Below are 27,326 nucleotides of genomic sequence, written 5' to 3' on the forward strand. Positions count from 1 at the left end.
TGCTCATCAACTGGACTGCAGTAAACATGAACATCATTTTAGAATATATGCTTCTTCTTTCCATTGCAATTTATTCATATCTGGAATCTTTTGTGAAATTGTTCCTGCCAGTGAGCAGGAAATCAGTTGCTGGAGATATTGTTTTGATTACAGGATCAGGACATGGCATAGGACACAGAACAGCTCTTGAATTTGCCAAGCACCATAGCATTCTTGTCTTGTGGGACATCAATCAGGTGAAGTACAATTATTATTTGTTAAGATATAATCTAGACTGTAAACTATAACTTGCAAGTTTGTAAACTTTGCCTATGTGTCATTGTATCAGATCTGCATTATTGATACCCGTGACAATTTTGTGTCCAAACTAGAGCTTTTCACTAGCGCTTATGTTTGTAGATGAGATCCCTGTTGTACATTGTGTTAACTTGGGCTAACATTTATGTAAATAATTTCTGATACCACAACGGAAAAGAGTCTAAAAAGTACATTGAGTTAACGGGCTAACATTTATGTAAATAATTTCTGATACCATAACGGAAAAGAGTCTAAAAAGTAAATAAGACAATGCTCCCTTTTCCTTAAGGTGCTCCAGTTTCCTTTTATACTCCTGAACATACTGTTAACTAAGCCAGAATGGTAAATAAATCATTAACTTATTAACTAAAAGGTGAATCATTTCTACCAGTATATCTATAATTATACAATTTTATTGTTTATGTCCCTTTTGAGTTGCTTAATACTTGCCTTGCAATCATGTATGTTCTGCATCAACAAGCAAAGTGAAATGCTGCCAAAAATGTTGCAATAGTTTAAAGGTTATCACTAAGGTGAAGTGTAAATGGACTGACACAGCTCCTGCATGTCCTTTTATAGTGAGCGGATGTTACATGGTACTTTGCCAGGCTGTGGGGGCTGGAGACGAGGTTTACCCACAAAAACAACAACTTTTGAAAAAGAGCTGATTAGCTAGGCAGAAAACTGTTCAAAACCAAAGTTCTATAAATTTGGGCAATTTTATTCTGTTAGTGAGTATATAATGGCCTTATGTTAGAACCCAAACCCCCATATGTACAGTTGCTTTGAACCTGGCAGAGCGCGCAATCAGAGGAACTTCAGCTCGCATCAGCACCCTGACAGGCATGTGATGTCAGCAGATGTGCCATCACGTGCATATGCACAACTACTCCTGAAGCACACCAGATTTTTGGTGTCAGAAATCGGGAATGCTTTAGAGTTAAAATGTATTGAAATATAAGATCTGATAATGTATCTGCATGTGTAAAAAGTGAATTACTACAATTGAACATTACAGTAACTGTTAATCAGTCCTGCACATCGATTTTAGCCTATTCCTCCATACAGAACAGCTTCAGCTCTTGGATGTTGGTGGGTTTCCTCACATGAACCACTCACTTTAGGTATTTCCACAACATTTCAGTTTAGGTCAGGACTTTGATTTGGCCATTCCAGAACATTCAATTTATTCTTTGGTAGAATGAATTGTGTGTTTAGGATCATTGTCTTGCTACATGACCTACTGCCTGTTGTGATTCAGTTCACAGACAGATGTCTTCACATTTTCCTTTAGAATTCTTTGGTTCAGAGAATGGCAAGCAGTCCATGCCCAACTCAGAACACTACCACCACAATGTTTCACAGATGGGATAAGGTTCTTATTCTGGTGTAACAGGTGGATGGGTCAGGGGTTGCCTAAACTTCCCTTCGGTTACTATACACTGGTTTGGGTACCCGGGAAGGGGTCCAACTCCCAGAAACTCCCAGTAGACACAATATAATTAGACTCTTTATCCTCAGGTGGGGCCCCAGCTTATGGTATGGAGGAAGGGATACTCAATACTTCACATATTCAAGATGTATGCTCAGATGGTACACTCCACAAAGCAAATAGTTGCAGCAGGTAATTTACACACAATTGTATTAGTCACAGATACCGTCTGATCCTTTGTTAGTCAGCCTTGTGAATTGAGATGCCTTTCCTGTCTTTAGTGCACAATCCCCATTGAAGGTACTTTACAGCTGGTTTTATACTCCAAGGATCTCTCTATCCCTGAGCTTAACCACTCAAGTCCCTAACCTGGTAGCATTGTCACTGCAGGGTGCTAACTCCTATAGTGAACTATTACATTTTCTGACCTGACACTCACTTACCTGACACTCCTATACTGAGGCCTACCTCTACCTTAGGCCCTAGCAGCAACACCCCACTTCAAATAGGTGCACTGGAAAGAGGCAGAACACATGGCAACCTCCCTTTTTATCACCTCTGGGGAACTACCCCCCTCCCTCTGGGAAAAAGGACCCAGTCTAGCTGGCCAACTAAATCCCTCGGGTATAGAAAAACCTTTAGCCTTTTATAAAATATAATAGTGACATCTACTGGCCAGTCACTCAGCTGCCAGCAGAATATTTTCACATAAGACAAAGGAAACTGCTTCCCTTGTGTAACAGAGGTGTCTAAATTATGCCCAGGGGACCATAGGTACCCATAAAGGTAAGCAAAACCTTTACCCTCCTACATTCTCCCCCTGCTTTTAAACATCAATGCCCTTGCTTGATATACTAAACCTGTACCATAACTTTAACACATATCATCTTAATACTTTACTTTGAACATCACACTTCCACAGCCTCTCCTGAGGTCTATCAAGTGTACAATGGATCCTGAAAATCCCTGAGCTTAGAAGAACACCCGATGCTATGCAGTTGACTCAGCCGGCTGGAAGTGCTCGCAGGCAGCGTAGAGACCATAAACAGAAGCAGGGGATAAGAGGAGGGCTAAAAGCTAATCTAAAGCTAATACCACACTGGCTTTCTCTACCCAGCATTTTCCTCGCTAATGTGCGGTCACTGGTGAACAACATGGATGAGTTACGACTTCGGACCACCCACAACAAAATACTTATGGACTGTAATGTCATGGTATTTACAGAAACATGGCTACACAGCATAGTGCCCGACGATACTATCGAGCTAGCAGGACGCTAAACTCTCCGGGAAGATAGAACAGCAGACGGCTCTGGTAACACAAAAGGTGGAGGACTGTGCATTTATATTAACAAGGCTTGGTGCACGAACTCTGTCTTTGTTGGAAGACACTGCTTAGCTAACCTGGAGTTTTTCATGGTAAAGTGTAGACCGTTCTATCTGCCGAGGGAATTCACTTCTACAATTATAATTGCTGTATACATTCCCCTGGATGCTGATGCTAAATCTGCTATGAAAGAACTGCATGCAGCTATTAGCACACAACAAACGGCTCATCCAGAGGCTGTATTTATTGTGGCTGGTGACTTCAACCATTCAAACCTCAAACCAGTGCTTCCCAAATTCCACCAACATGTCTCCTGCAGTACCAGAGGTGAAAAAACTTTGGATCATGTGTATACAAACATTGCTGAAGCATACACAGCAACCCCCCACCCCCACCTGTGTCAGACTGATTATCTTTCTTTGTTTCTCACCCCCAAAAATACAAATCATCAACCGTGTGAAACCATCAGTGAAAACCATCAAAGTGTGGCCAGTCGGTACTCCAGAACAGTTTAAAGACACGGACTGGAGTAGGTTTGCCTCTAATAACCTGTGGCCATATTGACTCTTACACCCACTCAGTATTAGAATACATCAACATCACAATAAACAGCGTTACCACAGAGAGACAGATTACCACATACCCTAATCAGAAGCCATAGATTAACAGGGAAGTGCAATTGCTGCTAAAGGGGGGACAATAACTTTAGATTGGGTGATGCACAGGCCTACTGTACATCCAGAGCCAACCTGAAGAAGGGCATCAAGAAGGCTAAGCATGAGCACAAGCTGAAGGTGGAGGAACACTTTGTCAACTCCGACTACCGACGCATGTGGCCGGGCATTCAGGCCATTACCGATTATAAGTCCAGTAATTCAAAATCAACAGTCATGGACCTGTCCTTCCTGGACGAGCTAAATGACTTTTATGCCTATTTCGACAAGGACAACTTGGAAAAGGCTGTTAAAACTGAACACTCTCCTGATCATCAGATCCTTACAACTCACACCTACACATATCTATAACACACTGAGCCGAATTTACGCACGTATGGCTGCTGGCCCTGACGGCATTCCTGGACCTGTGCTCAGAGCATGTGCTGGGCAGCTCACTGGGGTTTTTACTGACATCTTTAACCTGTCCCTGGCCCAAGCAGCAATCCAGCATGCTTTAAGACTACCTCCATAGTGCCAGTGCCTGTACGACTACCACCCTGTAGCACTCACACCCGTTGTTATGAAGTGCTTTGAGCAGTTGGTCCTGGCACACCTTAAGAAGTGTTTACCTCCCTCACTGGACCCTCAGCAATTTGCCTACTGAAGCAATAGAAGTACAGAGGATGCAGTATCCACAGGGCTGCACATCTGCTCTCACACCTGGACAATGCTAACACATATGCTAGAATGCTGTTTGTTGATTTCAGTTCATCATTTAACACTGATGTTAATCACTAAACTTGGGGATCTTGGAATCAGTGCTCCCCTCTGCAACTGGATTATGGACTTTTTGACCAACAGACCCCAGCATGTTAAGTCTGGTCACAACCTCTCCACCACCATCACACTCAACACGGGCACGCCACAAGGCTGTGTGCTGAGCCCGTTTCTCTACTCCCTCTTCACTCATGACTGCAAGCCTATGTATGGATCCAAATCCATCGTCAAGTTTGCGGATGACACCACAGTGATTGGACTCATCAGGAACAACGATGAATCAGAGTGCAGGGCAGAGGTTCAGCACTTAGCTGCTTGGTGCGCTGACAATAACCTGCTCCTCAACACTAGCAAAACCAAGGAGCTCATTGTGGACTTCAGGAAGGAGAAGTGAGACAGACACAAACCAATCCACATTAATGGCATGGCTGTTGAACGTGTCCCCAGCTTCAAGTTCCTTGGAATTATATATATATATTAGTGAAATTATATATATATATAGTGAAAAAGGATTGCAGCACTCACAGGGTTTTAGTGAAAAAACAAAAAATGTTTTATTATTAACATTTTTTGTTTTTTCACTAAAACCCTGTGAGTGCCGCAATCCTTTTTCACTGCTTATTTCCCATGCTGGCACCCAGGTATTAATTTTGTCTACGGAGTGCACCATTCCTTTGGTTATATATATATATATATATATATATATATATATATATATATATATATATATATATATATATATATATATATATATATATATATATATATATATATATATTGCACTTGCTGCTTCTTGCACTTCTGATTGGATGCTAAACCACATTTTCTTACCCTGTATTTATACATGTGTAATGACAATAAAGTTGAATCTAATCTAATCAAAAAAAGAAAAATATCAAAACATATTTGGCAAGAATATGCAATTAACACTGTGGGGTCCCACCTCCATCATGGACCTACCTCTTTTACCTCGGGAGCCTAGTCCCTACAAATTACATTTTACTTTAAGCATTGCAATTTACCATTGAACACTTAACATCCTCAACATCTTCAGAGTGACTTCCATAGGCCAGTCAGGTACACTGGCTTTTCCTGAAAAAGAAGAACATGTCATCAAAGTATTTCTCTTTAACTTTTATTCCAGTCTTTAAACTCAAAAGTTCTAATCTCTTTAGAGATTACGCACTTGGAAGGGAAAGGGGAATGTGATAAAGGACAAGTTCAACCTGTGAACTTTCAAAATCTCAAAACTTTGCACTCTGGCCATAAATAGGGCCCAATAACTGCTGCTGATGGGTTCCTCTTCATCCGCCAGGAAGATTAACCCCCTCAGGGTACTGAAAGCAAGTCAACGTTCCCTCACTCAGTGAGGGTATGCTCACCTCCTGAGGCATTTTAATGGTTGGGCATGGCTTACACATAATTATTTTCTGTATAATAACATGTATTATCTACAACAACGAGGTATGTAAATGGGGACAAAATTTTCCCCTTCTTATTCCAACCTCACTATGGGTTGGCGGGAGGAGCAGTACATCTACAACATGGACAATCCTTTTAAACAACACATAGTCTTTTTTTTGGTTGCTACATTGATGACCTAATTGTTATTTGGCAGGGCACAGTCAGTAAATTGCAAGCATTCATGGAATATGCCAACGATAACACGATAGGTCTAAAGTTCACACACTTTTTTGATAAAAAAATCCATGAATTTTTTGGATTTAACATTATATCATCAAAAAAAATGGATGGATAGCTTCAACTATTTATAGGAAGCCAAATTCTGGCAACTCTTTACTTCAAAAAAGCTCCCGCCACCCAAAATATGTTATTAAATCCATTCCAGTGGGGCAGTTCCTGCAACTACAAGGCGATGTACGGATAAACATGAATTTATAATACAATAGGGTAAACTACCAGTATGTTGGTCAAACTTCATGTCCACTTAAAAATCAGGTCAGAGAACATGTTCTAGACATTAAAAAAGGAAACCAGGATTCAAATGTAGCAAAACATTTTCAAGAATGCAATGGTGGTAACACTATCAAATTGATGTGGAAATTCTGTCTACAAACTAGAAAACCCCTTGGTCTTAAAAGTGACTTTGATGTCACATGCTTTTTCAAATAATGGATTACTAATGCCATTTAGTAGTTATAGAAAACCCATTAATATTCCAATTTCCTATATAACAATTCTCTAGAGACTCTTATAGTCCCTAACCATATTACTCAGATGTTACCAAATGAGACTAGCTAATACTCTGGGATTATAACAAATCAACATATTTAAGTTTCCATTTTCTAGAGGTTTATTATATCTTGTTCCCGGAGTACCCTCCTCTAGTGAAGAAAAGAAAAAATACCTTTCAGTACTCTATTGTAGTACTTATTTCCAATTTTGACTTTTGACTATTATTCTTAATTTTTTATTTTTTATGTTTTGTATTTTTCATTTTTGCATTGTTTATTTTTGGATTTTTGTATTATGTACTATATACTTTTTGAATGCTTTTTGTTATCACTCATATGCAGACACTTTTAAGTGACATTGCTGTTTCCACCATTGTGATTAGACTAGTCTGAATGTAAATAGATACTTGTTCTGTCAGTTGTGTCTTCAATTGTAATTGGCTGTGGTATTCACTGTTTTTTGATTGGTTACAACCCCTTTAAAAGGGATGTTTTAAAAGGGGTGTGCTCATTAGCCTATGAGAAAGTGCCTCAACAGGCATGAAACAAGTTAGGTCTTCACCTTTTTGTCCTAATAAATTGCTTGAACTTTGCACTTAACTCCAACTGGGAGTCATCACCTGAACATATCAGACCACCAGGAACAAACATCTGTAAGCCATGCACCAAGATAATTCAACACTTTATCCTCAGGTGGGGCCCCCACTTATGGTATGGAAGAAGGGATTACCACTTGGTGTAAGCACACACAGTATTCACTCTTGATCAAACAAACCAGTGGTTCTTTAAAACAGCAGAACATTTATTAGACTTATGATTCACTTCGCAATACTTGGTACACTCCATGAAATATATACACGAATTGCAGCACTCCAATTTGGTATTAAAATCGCTTTTATTCCAACAATAGCATAGCGACGTTTCGGATACAACAGATCCTTTTTCAAGCTAAAAACAAAGTATCATTATCACTTCCTTTAAACCCACATCACCTAGTAGCATTGCATACATTGTAGAATCATATATCACACCATCATTATTGTAACTTTACTTACATAACCTAATTATAGATATTAGTAAAAATCATAAATCATAGTGATTGCAATATTATATCTTAACTTAATAGCAGTGATTCAATCGGCAGTCTATTTTCTATATCAATGATTCAATCAGCAATCTATTCTGTATCACCAATCGGTATATCTTGTCGATGTTCTATAGGAGATAGGGAGTACAAGGAAATAAAAACAGTAGTTAAAACAGAATAAATACTTATTTCAAAACAACAGATGCAGGGGCGTAACTACAGAGGAAGCAGACCCAGCGGTTGCAGGGGGGCCCAGGCAGTATAGGGGCCCCATGAGGACCTAATTCATACACAATTTCAATAAATATTGGTCAAACAGGTCAATCTCTAGACATTTTGGGGGCTGAAAAATAATTTGCTGTGGGGCCCAGCCCAGTAATATCTAGTTACGCCACTGAACAGATGACTCATCTATATTACTGTGCTTAAGTCGTATTCTTTGTTCATACCCTTAGGGCTTAGAGTCTCAAGTTTGCAAATCCAACTTGCTTCACACTTTAATAGTTGTTTTGTACGGTCGCCCCCTCTCCTGGGTTTTGAAACTTGCTGTAGTACTTGAAAACACAACTGTGCTACAGAATGACCCGCTTCGATAAAATGATCAGCTACAGGGCTTTGTTTGACTTTTCTCCTGATATCTGACTTATGTTCACCTACACTATCTTTTAGTGGTAGAAACAACACGGATTGGTGTCCCTGTGTGTCTATTTAGATATATTGAATCCTTATTTAACCCAAACTATAGGTGGAGGTCTGACCAAGTCAGATGAAAAAGTATTAATATAGTTTGAGAAAAAAGAAACCCCACCAAATAGAAGTTTCTATACCTATACCAAGTCAAATTGAACCGCAAATTGCAAAATCAGGCTAATTAATGATAATAATAATTCATTAATAAAAGTGCTAGTTATTAAGTTAAGTAAAGTGCTAGTGCAGATAAATAAAATGAAATTAATCAGTACCAAAGGCTGATAACAAAATTAATTATTTCTGAGACCAATGGGTATATTACCCCACCAATAAATTCCAGTAATACCCCTTAGTAAATAAATTCATTAATTAATTCATATAGAATGTGATTGGTCTAAACTCCTTACTATACCACCTCTTCTATCTTCCTTCCATTCTAAGGGGCCGTGAGTTTGTGGTTTTTTAGGGCTATTTAGCCTCTTTTAAGTGGTAGGGCAATTTAATTACAAGGCCACAGCTCCGGTTACCCTGTCCTGCCTTGACTTTGTGGTGTCCCAGGCTTTAGAAACAAAATAGGCAGTTAGTTTTTGGGACAACTCCACCCACTATATTTTCCAATTTCTTACAACTCTAATCTTGGAATATGAATATAACCGAATAACCTTTTAACCCATTTTGAATTTTGGCCATCCTTTTACCAATTCCTTTTTAACCATCTAATTAATTACCAAGTCTCATTTTTTAACCTATTTATTGCACCGCACTTTATTGTTGTAACTTATACTAATTTATTATACTTACCTGGTTTAATCACATTCTATATGAATTAATTAATGAATTTATTTACTAAGGGGTATTACTGGAATTTATTGGTGGGGTAATATACCCATTGGTCTCAGAAATAATTAATTTTGTTATCAGCCTTTGGTACTGATTAATTTCATTTTATTTATCTGCACTAGCACTTTACTTAACTTAATAACTAGCACTTTTATTAATGAATTATTATTATCATTAATTAGCCTGATTTTGCAATTTGCGGTTCAATTTGACTTGGTATAGGTATAGAAACTTCTATTTGGTGGGGTTTCTTTTTTCTCAAACTATATTAATATCTTTTAGTGGTCTCATGGTTTGTCCCACATACATAAGTCCACAGGGACATTTTAAAGCATAGACTACATAAGAGGACAAGCAGGTATGGTACCCTTTTATCTTAATCGCTGTACCTCTATGTGGATGGTAACCGTTATCCCCTTTACAACAACTATTACAATGTTTGCATGATAGACAGGGAAAAGTACAGTTTTTCCTCACTCCCAAAGTTTCTTGCCTCCATATTTTCTCTGGGCCCACATCAGCCTTCACAAGTCTATCTCTTAGAGACCATGCTTTTTTCTATGCAAGTCTTGGTGGTCTCTGGAATATATTCAAGTTTGGAAATTCTACACCCAATAAACGCCAATGCTTGCAAACAATTTTGCCAATATGGCTAGATAAATTATTGAATTTACTGGAAAAAATCATTCTATCATAGTTACATAGTTACATAGTTAAATTGGGTTGAAAAAAAGACAAAGTCCATCAAGTTCAACCCCTCCAAATGAAAACCCAGCATCCATACACACACCCCTCCCTACTTTTAATTAAATTCTATATACCCATACCTATACTAACTATAGAGCTTAGTATCACAATAGCCTTTGATATTATGTCTGTCCAAAAAATCATCCAAGCCATTCTTAAAGGCATTAACTGAATTTCGCCTTGAGAAAGCTATTAAGCGAAACGCTCAAATCCTGTATTTTAACATTTTTTCCTGGTGCTTTTACTGGGATTGGATTTAATCCTCACTGCTACGGTCTTTTTTATCTTAATCATCATCCTTCCATTCTAAGGGGCCGGTGATTTGTGGCTTATTAGGGTCAACTTAGTCTCTTTAAGATCAGGGCAAGTTAATATACCAAGGCCACAGTCTCGGTTACCCTGTCCTGCCTTCCTCTTTGTGGTGTCCCAGACTTAGAAAACAACAGGCAGTTAGTTTTGGGACAACTCCACCTTCTTATATTTCATTATATCCTCTCTCTTTTCTGCTGACCGTAGCATTGGTATTGTTCTCACCCAATTGTGGTCATATTTTAATCTAATGGGATCTTTTTAATTAATGTAATTTCCAGCATTCTTTATATAAATACTAGCACTTGATTAATTTATTATATTTGTCTGATGTGTTTTTAATAATCCTTCACTTAATTTAAAGCACCTTTCCCAATTAATTGCACTCCTTTGATGAACTTTGTCATTTTTATCTTTTTATCTTTTTCTGGTTGAGTTCAACCATGAATTGTTATTTAATGTGAGAGTGATAATTGGTTAAACCACTCAATGGATATTATGCACTAATTGGCACTTTATATTATTTATGAATTGTTCTAAAATCAAGTAGTTGATCAATTAACTAATCAATTGACTGGGCACTTTTTTCACCTTAACTTATTTATTTAATTAATTTATTTAAACCCTAAGAGATTTAACGTATGCTGGATATTGATTAGGTTGTTACCTACGGGGTACTTTTTTCTTTATAATTTTGAGCATTAACTGAATCAGCCATCACAACATCACCCGGCAGTGCATTCCACAACCTCACTGTCCTGACTGTGAAGAACCCCAGTCAGGACATCATCTTTCTTTTTCATGATCTTTTTCTTTGTCATCTGCCCAGTCATAGCTTCCCTTTTACATTTCTCAAGGGTTCTGCCCGGGTAGCCCCTATTTAGAAATTTCTTCTCCATTTTATTTCATTCAAGTTCTCTTTTTCTGAGACTATCCTCTTTACTCTTGAGAATTGTGATTTTGGTACTGATCGCTTTATGTGAGGTGGGTGAAAGGAAGAATGTAATAACAAGGTATTTTTGTCTGTTGATTTCACAAACAAATCTGTGGCTAGTCTACCTTCATATTTGTACACCAGAACATCCAAGAAATTAATACTTAGAAGATCATGTTGTATGGTAAATTTCAAAGCTGCTAAAAATACCCATTTAATTCTCTATGAAAATCCAATAGGCTCGAATGACTAAATACTATTTTAGCATATAGAGTGCTGGATAACTGCTGTGAAACGTGTATATATTTCACCTAATCTGTGCACCTTAATACATGCTTTAAAATGTCACAAAAATCAGCTACATAGGTCTATACTGATCAGGAGGCGAAAAAGATCATTACTGCAGTATCTACACAGAGGGACTTTTTATTTCAAACTGATGTGACTAATCTATATCCTGAATGGGAAAGAGCAAGCAAATATCAAATAGCACTGGACTTGCATTTGAGAACTTTGAGTACCATAAATTGAAACGTATCCCACGTGGTCTACGATCCAACTTGAGACCGACTATGTTTAATGATGACGAGGAGTTTATGGAACGATGGGAATCCATTCTGAATAAATGTTCTTTTGACCTGGAATTGGCCCTAATGGAACGCATCCAGAAGGAAATGCCTGAGTCTGCACATAAGAAAATGGCACTTGAACAAAATGTGAGGAACCTGGAAACGCCGGAAAAGTTTGAGACCGGTAAGAATAAACTGCAGGACATGTTACGTCATTTCCAGGAGGAGACTGAGATGCGGAAGCACCAGAAATTCTACTGAGACAACGCAGATTATGAGAGCGGTAATGTTTACCGCCAAGTACAGATGGGCAATCCTGGCTTTCGTAAGGGTGCGTATGGCCATAGGTCACGTTACAGGAGAGAATGGAGGAAGCCTGGCGATTCGTCAAGGGAATCGAATTCTGACTCTTCAGCTACTTCAGCCGCTTCGGCAGATTACTTAGGTGGCTCAGAGATAAACATGGCAACAGGCGCAGAAGGAGGGGCGGTTCGAAACACCGGAGAAATAAGACAGACCCGACCCCAGAGAACAAAAAAGAAAACAATGAACTGGTGGTAAATATATCTACCTGTACATTAACTATTGATGAACTTAAAGTACTACAGAAGGGTTTATCGTTCTGTCCTGATGCGCAACCTAACTTCTTTGAAATAGATCTTGAATTGGCATGCTTTTCAGAATTATTAAACTCAAGGCTTTCTTTGGGACTTCACAGAGTACTCAGGAAGCACTGGACAATGGGGGTATAACTAATGACTATGAAAATACCTTTACTTTATCCATGTTTGATTTACACTTAAAAAGCGATTTTACTCCTAATAACATCTACAAGGGCATAGATGCATATATGAATATGGTTAGAACTGATGTGAATGTTTTGAAGTTACAGTATGAACAAAAGGGTTTTAAATCTAAGTCACCAAATTTAACTAAGAGTGAGAATATAGCTTTGAAGAAATTACAGGAGAATAATAAGATCATAACTAAGCCAGCGGATAAGGGAGGGGCAGTGGTAGTGATGGACAAAAGCTTCTATATTAATACCATAAAGTTCATGTTAGCTAATGAGGATATTTATATTCCACTACATTCTGACCCCTTACCCAATATTCAGAAATTGATCAAACGATTTGCAGTGGATAACAAACGATTTGCAGTGGATAACAATGTATTAGAACCCAAATTGGCTGTATTTCTAGAACAAATAAATCCAATAACCCCAGTTTTGTACATCCTGCCAAAAATTCATAAGAATCTACAGAATCCTCCGGGACGTCCGATTGTAGCAGGTGTACAATCAGTATTTAACTCGATAGCTGTGTTTTTAGATGAAGTATTATGTCCATATGTAAAAACACAAAGATCTTTTATTTTGGATACCTCCCATTTTCTAAGTAAGTTACAAGCAATAAGGGAGCTAGGAGAAGAGGTAATCTTGGTCACGTTAGACATTGAAAGTCTTTACACCAATATACTCCATATAGGAGGTGTGGAGGCAGTGGAACAATGTATTAGTGAGGACCCATGTTGGGATGGTGCACAAAGAAGACTTATAATTAATCTGTTATGTATCATACTGGAGAAAAATTATTTTATGTTCCAAGACACTTTTTATGAACAACGATGTGGGACGGCGATGGGTTCGAATGTGGCCCGACATATGCTTACATTTTTGTAAATTTATTTGAGGAGACATTTGTCTATGTAAATCTATTGTTTCAGCGACACTGTAAAGCGTGGTATCGCTACATAGATGATATTTTTATGCTGTTGGAGGGGCCACATTCAAGCCTATTGGATTTTCATAGAGAATAAAATGGATATTTACCAGCTTTGAAATTTAGCATACAACATGATCTTCTAAGTATTAATTTCTTGCATGTTCTGGTGTACAAATATGAAGGTAGACTAGCCACAGATTTGTATGTGAAACCAACGGACAAAAATACCCTGTTTACATTCTTCCTTTCATCCACCTCACATAAAGCAATCAGCACCAAAATCATAATTCTCAACAGTAAAGAGGATAGTCTCAGAAAAAAAGAACTTGAATGAAATGAAATGGAGAAAAAAATTCTAAATAGGGGCTACCCGGGCAGAACCCTTGAGAAATGTAAAGGGGAAGCTATGACTGGGCAGATGACAAAGAAAAAGAGCATGAAAAGGAAGGATGATAGAATGATTTTTTCCAGTAAATGTAATAATTTATCTAGCCATATTGGCAAAAATTTTGCAAGCATTATCGTTTATTGGGTGTTTGATAATCCGATGATGTTTTAGGTCACATTAATATTAAAATATGGAAAATTTTAAAAGGTTCACAAACTTTCCCGCACGGCTGTATGTATAACTTTATTTATAAAGCACTTTAAGGACCTGCAGTGCTGTACAATATATAAAAGTACAATATCAAAAAGTACACACAGGGAGAACAAGTAACATAATAAATACAAATGAATAATATACTCACTACCAAAATAAATTTCAAAAATGAACTATGTTGCCCAAATTATGTAGAATAGACAGTGCCCAAACACTTCATATAATATAATATATAGTAATTACTGGAGCAACAGTACTGCCAGGACATGACTATGAAGATTTTCATTCATCCAGGTCATGGTATATCTAGTATAGGTATTAGGGATGCACCGAATCCACTATTTTGGATTCGGCTGAACCCCTGAATCCTTTGCGAAAGATTCTGCCAAATACCGAACCAAATTGGAATCATAATTTGCATATACAAATCAGGGGCGGGAAGGGGAAAACATTTTTTACTTCCTTGTTTTTTGACAAAAAGTCATGTGATTTCCCTCCCCGCTCTTAATTTGCATATGCAAATTAGGATTCGTATTTGGTTCGGCCGGGCAGAAGGATTTGGCCGAATCCAAATCTTGCTGAAAAAGGCTGAATCCTGCACGAATCCCGAACCGAATCCAGAACCGAATCGTGGATTCGGTGCATCCCTAATAGGTATTCTAAATCAACTGGACTTGCGGAGTAATCATTGAAGACATTTCACTACTCACCTGAGCAGCTTCTTCAGTTCATGGTAAAGTGCTTACTCCAATTGAAAAGCACATCACAATTCTACACATACTGTAATTTGTGACATCCTGTAAATTATTCTAGTCACAAGGTTATGGAAGGTCATGGAAAGTCATGACACAAGGTTGGTTATGTTAGAGTTGTTTATGCTAGAAAAGAAGCGGAGGATATGGTAACTTTGACTGAATATACAAGGGACCATACCATGCACTCTTCAGATATTTTATTTACTGAACTGTTGTACAGTGTTAATCCATGGACTGATCCAATTTGCTGCTTGGGAGTCAGAAAAAAATTATTTCCCCTTCAGAGGCAAATTGGCGAATCTGTGTATCTTTGTTTCAACCTCATCTACTTAAAAGTAATTTCGGAGAGGCCGAAACGTTAGTCGTTTTGCCAATAAGACATTTTTATTTCAATTTAAGTCCTGAGAGTGCGGACCTTCTTTGTGTGATATATATATATATATATATATATATATATATATATACCCACAATCTACTTGGTTTTCCATTTTCTACTAAGGAATAATGTAGCCTAATTATTAAATCACCATCAAGTAAGGGTGGTGGCACACATGGCTACTGGGGGAGATTAACCACCCAGCAACAAATCGCCTCTTCTTCGGGCGACTAATTTCCCCTAAATGCCTTTCCACTGGCTAGAATGTGAATAGCCGATGGGATGGCACTCGGATTGCTTAATTTTTCCGAAGTTGCCCAAAGTTGCCTTAAGAGGAAATTTCGGGTGACTTCGGAAAGCAGAAGCAATCCGAGTGCCATACCGCTGGCGATTCACATTCTAGCCGGAGGGAAGGCACTTAGGGGAGATTAGAAGAAGAGACGATTTGTCGCTGGGTGACTCTCCCACAGTAGCCACGTGTGCCACCACCCTTAAAGTTTAGGCACATATTTACCGTTTGTTATGTGTCTTTTCCAGAAAGGCGTTGAGGAGACAGCAGATGAATGCAGGAAACTTGGAGCTACAGCTCATGCCTTTGTTGTGGATTGCAGTAACTGTAATGATATTTATAGATGTGCTGAAAAGGTGGGTAAATAATTTCCTAACTTATGTGTGTATCCTCTTAAAAGGGTTGTTCACCTTACAAACAATTTTTTCAGTTCAGGTGTTTTCAGATTGTTACCCAGAAATAAAGACTCTTTTCAATTACTTTCCATTATTTATTTTTTACTGTTTTTCCAAAATCTAAGTTTAAAGTTGAGAGTGATTCAGGCGCAGACTCTAAACTGATACAATTTTGCAACATTTAGTTGATGCATTTCTCAGCAGTATCTGTGGAATATTAGCAACTATTGTATCAATTCTAACAGCTGCCTGTAATGAAATACAGAGGATTCGGCTCCGCAGGGACACAGAAGAGAAAAGTATCAACTAAATGTATCAATTTAGAACAGTTTACAGGGTCGGCGACCACCACTCCCAGAGCTACTTTGAAGGTAAAAAATTGCACTTTACACTTCAATTTTAGCAAAACAGTCTCACATAGAAAATAGAAAGTAATTGGAAAAAGTCTTATTTCTGGTGATCTATCTGAAAACAAATAGTTGTTTGAAGGTGAACAACCCCTTTAAGCTGTTTACAACTATACCAGCAAATCTTTGCAGACACACACTTTAGTTATAGATCAAAAGCTATTGAGGATCATAGACAAGATGTAAATTGTTATCAAGAGAGGACTAAAAGCAAACATATATCAGAACATATATCAAGTTCATATGCTTTCCACATATGCAAAATTACAAGCACAAACATACAAATAAAGGACAGAAGTAATGGTTACTGGTCTGGTGACATTTATAAAGTGCTGAAGTAAGTAAAAACACATTTAAACATTTTGAGAAATTCAACAGAAATGTTAAATTCTAATTTTGACACAACTTGAACTGCTTCTTTTCTCATTTTTGTCTATTTATGAAGAAATTAAATCTCAACTTTGACCAAACACAACTAAAATCTGTTCTTCTGCCCATATACCAAAAAAAATAAAAATTCCTGCAAAAGGATGAGAAATTTTAAAAAAGAAAATATTTGAATTAGCCATGGATAATTTTGTCAACATCTTTGAAATGCTATTAAATTAATAAGTTTAATAAGATATTAGCAATGTCTTATTTCAGATAATTTTCATAAGGATTCCAACAACTACCTCACCTGATATATCATGCCAAGTTCTGGTCACTTTAGTTAGAACTATACCCGCATGAGGGCTCATTTGCATCCGCAAGTACAATTGCAGACCCCGTAATTTCCCTGTTGCACGCTAAAATTAAAGTTATTTGCATTAAAAGAAAACTATATCCCTGAACAATGTAGGTCTCTATAAAATGATATTGAATAAAAGAGCTGATGAGTAAAAAAAAATCTAAATAAAGCATTTTCATAAAATTAGACTTTTTTAGTTTGTTCCATTGGGTAATCCTAAATAGTTTAATTCTATTATAAGGCTGACTGCCTGGGACCATACGATTTACAAAGTACACAAACAATCCAAGGGCACACATACCTGTTAGCCAATTAGTGGACAAAGTTCTGTCTTTTGTTTCCACACTTCTTCCTGTTACAGTTAAGAGTTGCATTATTTCTGGTCAGGTGATTTCTGAGGGAACACAGAGACCATCATAGAGACCATCACAAAATGGTGGCTTAATGTGCATGTAAAGGCAAAAAAAAAAACTTTCTTTAATGAAAAAACCTACTCGAATATACTTTAATTAAAAAATGTATACCATTTTTATAAGAAACCTGACTGTATGCAGTAAAATTCTCCCTTCATTTACTGCTGCGGATAAGAATTGTCAGCCAGTCCCTAACTGCTTTGCAGGGAAACAATCATACATACGAGCAGCATGCAGCTATGCAGAACTCAAGCAGCTTTGTTTGTTTCCATGTAGAGCAGTCGGCGACTGTGTAGAGATTTGAATTGGATTTTATTTTTGCCTTTACATCCCCTTTACTGTTTCCAACTCCAGCTGCAGGGACAAAGATCATGGAGCCAGATTTAAACAGATAAACTTGGATTCTATTTGTAGGATTATTTTGCTGGAGCCACTGGTTCTGCAGAGTTGGAGAAAGTTTGTATTAAACAATACAAAACTATAAAATCCACGTTAGATTACATGACAACACAGAACCCAGCGCAGTTTGAATATTCTAATTATTAATCAGTCTTGCTGTATTGACTTCTAGCAGATATTATTTAACTTGTGCTGTTTTGATAATTTATGATGATCCCTAAGCAGCCCAGACCACACTGAGCATGAGCACAGTCTTGGTCTTGCAAAGATGTTGAACAAAGTTACAAGATAGTGACCCCCTGTGGCCAACTTTAAAAACATAAATCATTTGTTTGATTAGGCTTGTGGTGCAGTAAGTTCATTTTTATGTTTAGTATACAAAATACAGCATTTCTAGCCTTATTCTATTTTAGACTTTACTTCCCCTTTAAGGAATATATGTATTTACTAATATCCAGCTTAGTAAGATTCTTTGATAGGCCATTTATGTATTCATTCTGACGGTATAGTTTTTCTTTAAAATGTGCTCCTTGCACTTCTGTACAGTTGTGATCAGCACCACTCAGTCCTTCCTGCCTTTAGCTTCAAATGAAATTCTGCTGTGCCTATTGCCGCAGGGGTACCCTGGAGCTACCTTTTCCTCCTGACCAGGCAATGGGCCGGCAGTTTCCATTCATGCCCAGCTTCAACTGGTACAGCATACAGTACTTGCATTTAAGAATTGGGCACAGATATCACTCGCAAGCTAACGTGATACCAGATAGATTTCTGTACAATTGAATCCGATTTGCAACAAAATGTGTGCAATTACAATAATTGTGGCACATTGAATGCAGTTGCATTGACTGCATTATCCCTCTACCGCAATGATGCTGGAATTCTGGGGGGAAATGCTGTATTGTGGGAGAAAAACATCTTGATTGCACTTGAAATTGCATTTTGCTCACTGCACTTGCAGATGTAATGAGCCATATAGTTGTCTCAATCGCACCAGTATTAATGATAACAGCTGTCAACAAAGCTTTGCTATTACTATTTACTATAACTATTCTATGAAATGTTAATTATCTGCCTTACCTAAAAATACTCTGAATCTTCCTTTCCAAACCAAAATTCCAAACCAAAACTTTGTCCTAATATACTGGTTGTAGTGTGGACTGGATTAAGTGTTGATTTATTCATTTTTGCCCATGATACATAATATTTCAGAGCTGCGCTAAATAGGAGCAACATCTATGTATCTGTATTATACTGTATATTGCAGCATACCACTTCACTGCACTTTAACTACTTTTTTCTTTTTCACAAAGGTCAAGCAGGACATTGGAGATGTGGATATTCTAATAAATAATGCTGGAGTGGTTTTTGGCACAGAATTTCTTGAGCTCCAAGACCATCACATTGAAAAGACATTTAGTGTCAACATACTTGCTCACTTCTGGGTTAGTACTATGCACAGAAATACAGGAGTATCCAACTTTTTTGGAACCTCCAGACGCTGGTAAAAATTACCTGTTTCCCAATATATGCTGAAAGGACCCCACTTCACCTTCTATATCTTAAAACTCTCCCACCTGCTGTTGCTGTCGTTACTCTCCTGTTCAAAGTAATTACATACATGTTAACTCTAGTTTATCCAGGAGTTAACATACTGAACACACTCCTGTCATTATAGGCCAATCCCCCAGAATTATACAAATTCCCGTTTCAGTTTCATGTGCACATGCACAGCGAGTAACTTCCGACATAACATAGTAACATAGTAGGTTAGGTTGGAAAAAGACACACACTTTTTTAACCTGCCTAACGGACAAGTCCCTGGATCAACTTGTACTATGAGCTATCTTCCATAACCCTAAGTTGCTAAAAAGCCATCCAACCCATTTTTAATGCTATCTAATGTATCAGCCTGTACAAATGATTCAAGGAGAGAATTGCACATCTTCACAGCTCTCACTGTAAAAAACCCCTTCCGAATATTAAGGCTGAACCTCTTTTCTTCTAAATGGAATGGGTGACCATGTGTCAGCTGGAAAGACCTACTGGTAAATAAAGCATTAGAAAGATTATTATATGATCCCCTTTTAAATGTATACATAGTTATCATATCATCCCTTAAGCGCCTCTTCTCCAGCATGAACAACCCCAACTTGGCCAGTCTTTCCTCATAGCTAAGATTTTCCATACCTTTTACCAGCTTAGTTGCCCTTCCCTGTATTTCCCTAATACAATAATGTCCTGTTTGAGCACTGGAGACCAAAACTCTACGGCATATTCTAGATGGGGCCTTACCAGTGCTCTATACAGTGGGAAAAATGACTCCTCCTCCCGTGAATCTATGCCCCTTTTAATACAGCTTAAGACCTTATTTGCCCTTGATGGTGCTGACTGGCATTGCTTGCTACAACCAAGTTTATTATCTAGATCACTATCCAGCATCTTACTTACCTCATCATTAAAAGCAATTCAATTTGTCTGACATAACCTATCCTTCATGAAGCCATGCCAATTGTTGCTCAAATGCCATACACTAGGACAAAATTTTGAATGTGATCCCTTAATAAACCTTCAAATAATTTGCCCACCACAAATATCAAACTTACTGGCCTATAATTGCCAGGCTGAGATCGTAATCCCTTTTAAATATTGGAATGACATCAGTTTTTCTCCAATCCACAGGTACCATAACAGATGAAAGTCAATCTGAGAAAATCAGAAATAGGGGTTGTTCTAAAACTGAACTAAGCTCTCTTAGAAACCGGGGGAAAATACCAACTGGCCCTGGCACCTTGTTTACATTAATTTTTATTAAAGCTTTATGAATCATATCCTGAGTCAGCCACTGACTAGATTTTGCTGAGCCATCAGTGCAGCTATGAAGTGAGCTTGGGGACTCCACAATTGTATAAACTGAAGAAAATAATTGATTTAGCACATTTGCCTTTTCTGTAACTGTTACCATTATTTAAAGGAGCAACACTCAAAACCCACATCTTTTTACTATTAATATACTTAGAAAAACTTGTAATAAACTTGTTCCCATTAACTGATCTGGCAGTACTGTTGCTCCAGTCACTATCTGGGTAAAATCCCCCATTATCATTACTTTACCCAAACTAGCAGCCTTTTCTATTTGCATCAGGAACTCACTTACATTAGTGGGTCTATAGCATACGCCTACATTTAATTTGCTGGACTCTCTACAATTGGTGAAGAACTCCACCCATAAAACTTAAGCCCCCTCATTTTCTAACATCACCTCCTCCATCTTTATATAAGCTTTTAAATCCTGCCTAACAAACAGACATATCCCTACTTCTTATCTACCGCCTCTGTCCCTCCAAAACAAAGTATAGCCGCTGATATTAACTGCCCAGTTAAGCGACTCATTCAGCCATGTTTCGGTACCACCAATCACGTCATATTTTCCCTCCAGCACCAGCACCTCCAAAACCGAAAGAGTTCGCATGTACAAACAAGTGAGCGGGAGTGTGGGGGCAGATGGACCGTCCAAGAGGGACTTGGATTTGGAGTGCTCTGGTTGCTAAACCGAGGCCTGTCCAAACCTGTAAAATAGCAGCCAAGGCCAGGGCCAAATTTAAAATTTTCCAGCAATGTATTGTCCTTAATTTGTAACCAACTTTTATTCCACCCCAATTCCTGCTTACAGGTCGGCCCTACCCTTTCCAATACCTCTTTCACCCACTTAACTCAATACATTTCTTTAGCATTAGTCCCACACCGCACTTTCCACTTCATTTCTCCGCCCCTTTTCCATCATAACCTTGCACATTGCTGAAACACTCCCCTCTCCAGTTTAATTGCTTGAGAAAGGTGGCAACCCTAGCATTAGGGAGGTTTCAACCCTTTCGCTGCCAGACGATTTGGCTGATTTTGTACTTGTATTGCCAGACCATTTTTGAACATTTTGTACTCTTTCACTTTAAGGGCCATTCCTGGAGGGTCTTTTAGTTTACCCAGGAAAACAATATATTGTTTTTTGTTTTTTTTTGTAACAACCGGAGCTTCAAAATATGCTACAATTTTGGTGTAATTCCACTTTTGTAAAAAAAATATAGGCATCTAAGTGTGTAATTAAATGAAAAAAAAATCATGTTTCACATAGTACAATCACATATATCAGAAACATAATTTATTATATGTTTGAAAACACAGCTAATTTGGAAAGTTAAATGTCTCCTGAACGCACCAATACCAAGGTCAAACATTCCACTAACAGCAGGTTTACCATAGAAAACTACCCATTATAAAGTTATCATTTTTTATAGAAATTGGTGAATTTATTGAATTTATTTAATGAACTGCAAAATCAATACATTTACATCATTACATCATTTTAGGGTGGGCAAAGGTAGAAAAAAGTATGTTCACCCCACAAAACCATATATTTTCAGAAAGTATACATTCCCCCGAATCCTTCTACACCAAAGCTCCAAGCCACAAACCTTTCCTAAAATTGACGATTTGGCGACATTTCCAAAAACCACCTCCAAACTTCCACCCTGCAGCATCTTATTTCCCACATACTATTATGTATCAAGATAAATCATCCTAAATTATGAAAGCCAGGGTTCCGCTGAACAGTTTTTTGTCCAATATGTATAGGTTTACCTAAGTACGTGGCATATAGGGGCCCCAAAATAAAGAACCCCCATATGGTCTGTCATTTCAGTTCCTGCAAATTCAACACATTTACATCATTTTGGGGTTTGCAAAGGTAGAAAAAAGTACCTTCACCCCAGAAAACCATATATTTTCAGAAAGTACACACCCCCCAAATACAAATTTGGTATGCATGTCTTTCTTCTCCAAAGTACCAAGCCACAAACCTTTCCTAAAATTGGCGATTTTGGTGACATTTCCAAAAATCACCTCAAAACATCCAACCTGCAGCATCATATTTCCCACATACTATTAGGAATCAAGATAAATCACCCCAAATATGAAAACCTGGGGTCCGCTGAACAGTTTTTTGTCCAATACTAAGCACGTGGCATATAGGGGCCCCAAAATGAAGAACCCCCATATGATATGTCATTTTAGGTACAACAAAATCAACACATTTACATCATTTGTGGGTGGGCAAAGGTAGAAAAAAGTACCTTCCCCAAGAAAAGCATATATTTTCAGAAAGTACACATTCCCCCAAATCCAAATTGGGTATGCATGTCTTTCTACTCCAAAGTACCAAGCTGCAAACCTTTCCTAAAATTGGCAATTTTGGTGACGTTTCCAAAAATCACCTCAAAACATCCAACCTGCAGCATCATATTTCCCACATACTATTAGGAATCAGGATAAATCACCCCAAATATGAAAATCTGGGGTCCGCTGAACAGTTTTTTGTCCAATACTAAGCACGTGGCATATAGGGGCCCCAAAATGAAGAACCCCCATATGATATGTCATTTCAGGTACAGCAAAATCATTTACATCATTTGTGGGTGGGCAAAGGTAGAAAAAAGTACCTTCCCCAAGAAAAGCATATATTTTCAGAAAGTACACATTCTCCCAAATCCAATTTGGGTATGCATGTCTTTCTACTCCAACGCACCAAGACGTAAACCTTTTCTTAAATTTGGCAATTTTGGTGACATTTCCAAAAATCACCTCAAAACGTCCACCCTGCAGCATCGTATTTCCAACATACTATTAGGTATCAAGATAAATCACCCCAAATCTGAAAGCCTGGGGTCCTCCGAACAGTTTTTTGGTCAAAGTTTGAAGTACATGGCAGTATCTACCTTGTGCATAATGATTTGATGGCTTATATTACACTAATTTATAAATAGTGAGGGGCAAATTTGACACGTTTTGCTTCATCAAAAATTGTCCACCAGCGAAATGTCGCCGACGCCCATTAAGGTCTATAAAAAAAATGTTGTTGCGTGGTGCTTTTTTTTGCTGTGTGTGCTTTTTTTTTTGACGCATGTCGCCATACAAGTGTAATTTCCATGCTGAAACAAGGCGAAAAAATTCGCCCATCCCTATTTATAAACACTGCCAGGTTTATGTGGGATAGAAAGTACAAAAAATTATGGTGACCCCTGAAAACCTTATATCTTTGGAAAGTACACATTATGGTGAATCTAAAATGGTTAATTGTGTCTTTGTAATCCAAACTACTCAACGGCAAAGTTATGTTAAAGTTAGCAGTTTTATGACATTTCTGAAAATCACCTAAAAATTTTGCGATTGGCCGCATTTATCTCACCCAATTTCTTGCATACAAGTGGAAAACACCCTAAAAATGTATGCCATGGGTCTACTAAACAGTTTGATGCCTAGTATGCATAGATATACCAAAGCAGCTGGTATGTGCAGACCCCAAATAAACATAGTGCATATGAATTTTCTTGGCTGCCAATTCGCCTTCTGTGAACATAGACCCTGACTGTGTATTATGTGCTGCCAGACCCTCCTAACAGCACAAAGACACCCCCAAACCCATATATTTTTGGAAAGTACACATTCCGACGAATCCAAAATATGTTATTGTCTTTCTACTCCAAACTACCATACTGCTAAGCCACGCTAAATGCAGGGATTTTTATGACATTTCTGAAAATTGCCTAAAAATATTGCAATTGGCAGCATTTATCTCGCCTAATTTCTTCCATACAATTGTAAAGCACCATAAATATTGACGCAAAGGGTCTACTGAACAGTTTCATGCCCAATATGCATAGATATACTAAAGCAGCTGGCATGTGCAGACCCCAAATAAAAATAGTGCATATAAATTTTCTCAGCTGCCAATTCATCTCCTGTGAACATAGACCCAGATTGTGTATTATGTGCCACAAGACCCTCCTAACAGCACAAATACCAGACACCATATATTTTTGGAAAGTACACATTCTGACAAATCTAAAATAGGTAATTATGTCTTTCTACTCCTAACTACCATACTGCAAAGCTATGCTAAAGGCACCGGTTTTTATGACATTTCTGAAAATCGCATAAAAATATTGCCACATTTATCTCACCTAATTTCTTACAAACAATTGTAAAACAGCTTAACTATTGACGCCAAGGATCAACTGAACAATTTGATGCCCAGTATGCATAGATATACCAAAGCAGCTGCCATGTGCAGACCCCAAATAAAAATAGTGCATATAAATTTTCTCAGCTGCCGATTCGCCTTCTGTCAACATAGACCCCAACTGCATATTATGTGCCAGAAGACCCGCCTAACAGTACAAAGACCCCCCAAAACCATATATTTTTGGAAAGTACAAATTCTGACGAATCCAAAATAGGTAATAATGTCTTCCCATACAATTGTAAAACACCTTAAATATTGACCCCAGGGTCTACTGAACAGTTTGATGCCCAAAATGCATAGATATACTAAAGCAGCTGCCATGTGCGATCCCCAAATAAAAATAGTGCATATGAATTTTCTCCACTGCCGATTCGCCTTCTGTGAACATGGATCCGGACTGCGTATTATGTGCCACAAGACCCCCCTAACAGCACAAAGACTCCCCAAAACCATATTCTGACGAATCCAAAATTGCTAAACCTGTTTGTACTCTAAATGATCAAAGTGCAAACAATGTAAGGAACAACACACAGGCGCATGTAGGCGCCGAACGCAGGTTGAAACGCAACATGCTGCATTTTTCCTGTGTTCGGCGCCTACACGCGCCTGTGTGAGTACAGCCCCATTTCAAATAATGAAATGCATCTATTCCTGCGCTCCCCTGCAGCTGAACGCCGAAAAACGGAACGCAGGGGAGCGCAGGTAAAAACGCTCATGATTAAGAGCCCTAAAGGAGCTATTAAATGTTATGTTTTAATTTTTGGATATATCAATGGAATGTGACCTGCTTATTAGATAATTGGCACTCCATGCACTTTATCAATTAATTACCAATCATTTAATAATTGACTCTGATAAGACACAATAATGACAATTGATTTTGGTTTTCACACAATTAATTTATTTATGGATTGAAGTGATCATGAATTAACCACATATCATGTTATGATTTTTCACTTACATTATGCTCCAGCTATATACAATTAACTTCACACTCATTACAATATAGATTGTGCGATCTTCTTTGTAACAATTAATTGTTTAATTTCAAGAGTTGTCAGCTCATCTATATTCTAACTATTGGACTTCCAAGTAATGGTGGCAGGTGGTTAGACGGTGCAGAAAACAAACAATTACACAAATGAATATTACATTTACCATTATCACTAAGCAAAGGTTAACCTTAACACCTGCTCTGGAGTTTTGTTAAACATTTTGCCACAAAAATGCCCTTTGGGTAGCTACCCACAAGGAACCCTTTCTAGCTAATTCTGCCTAACTTACCTTCCTCAAGTGTCTATGACAGAGCAAATCCTATTGATGTTTAGCTGTTACCTGACTTTACTAAAAAGGTTGTCCCTTTATGGTACTCTATTTATTAGGGCCTTGTTGTTCCAGCTCCCCAACAGACATCCAGCTAGGTCAGCAATGGAGGCCAAAGAGGTAGAGACTAGGGTTCCCAGTCACTATATTAAAGTTGAAGAGGAAATGGTCATAGGTTCCCTAGGCCAACAGGGAAATAACTATCCCACCCAGCCAGGCCACTCCTGCCATGAGGCAAGGTGAGAACCTTGCCTCAGTGGCAGTGAGTGGCCATTTACAAGGGATGGCAAAAAGCCACCTTGCAGCTGAATTTATGGGTTTTAACCTGGAAATTCGGCTTTGCTAGTGCTAAGAGTGATATTATGCTCATTGCAATAGTGATGCAGCCCACCTTTGACATGCTCTGATGCTAATGTTTTAAGTGCGGAGCAGATGGGGGGGTGGCGTTGGGCTGGCAGCAGCCCCAGGATCACCCCTGCCATCCAGATAACTATGAATACAGGTAAAGAAAGACAGAGAGTCCCTCTACGGGTCTTTACATACATTGCAAAACACAAATACAGTATATGCAGATACTCTCAAATTTTGATTCAAACTTTTCTGTTTTCTTTTCGCACCTATTTATTTATGTGTTATTAAATACCTTCTTGTTTTTTAATGCAAGACTGCCAAGTCCTTTTTGCAGCAATGATGAAGAAAAATCGAGGACATATTGTTACAGTAGCATCCATAGCAGGCCACCTTGGTATTCCATATTTAGTAGACTATTGGTAAGTATGTCAAATTCAGTATATGTCCATGTAAAAGAGGTTGAACTTGATGGACGTGTGTCTTTTTTCAACCTTACTTAATATATATATATAAAACTATATATAGATAGATAGATAGATAGATAGATAGATAGATATTTATATCCACCCACATCAATCCATGAGGTAGCCAGCACTCTCGAAAAATAGTATAGATTGCCTGGGTACAGTATC

At 38.0% G+C, this 27,326-nt stretch overlaps 1 protein-coding gene across 2 annotated transcripts; it reads left to right on the forward strand.

Moving 5' to 3' along the window:
* Window positions 1-27,114, forward strand: LOC121399341 (17-beta-hydroxysteroid dehydrogenase 13-like). 2 transcript variants are annotated; one of them, XM_041579780.1, is made up of 4 exons: window positions 1-236; window positions 15,853-15,960; window positions 19,259-19,390; window positions 27,008-27,114. In XM_041579780.1, the coding sequence occupies exons 1-4, from the start codon at window positions 27-29 to the stop codon at window positions 27,032-27,034; spliced, it is 477 nt and encodes a 158-aa protein (XP_041435714.1). In that variant the 5' UTR covers window positions 1-26; the 3' UTR covers window positions 27,035-27,114. The 2 variants fall into 2 exon arrangements, with proteins under 2 accessions (XP_041435714.1, XP_041435713.1); XM_041579779.1 differs by lacking the exon at window positions 27,008-27,114 and having other exon boundaries at window positions 19,259-19,591.
* The last annotated feature ends 212 nt before the right edge of the window (window positions 27,115-27,326 follow it).

The sequence above is a fragment of the Xenopus laevis genome, chromosome 1S, assembly GCF_017654675.1.
Source record: "Xenopus laevis strain J_2021 chromosome 1S, Xenopus_laevis_v10.1, whole genome shotgun sequence".
Lineage (NCBI taxonomy): Eukaryota > Metazoa > Chordata > Amphibia > Anura > Pipidae > Xenopus > Xenopus laevis.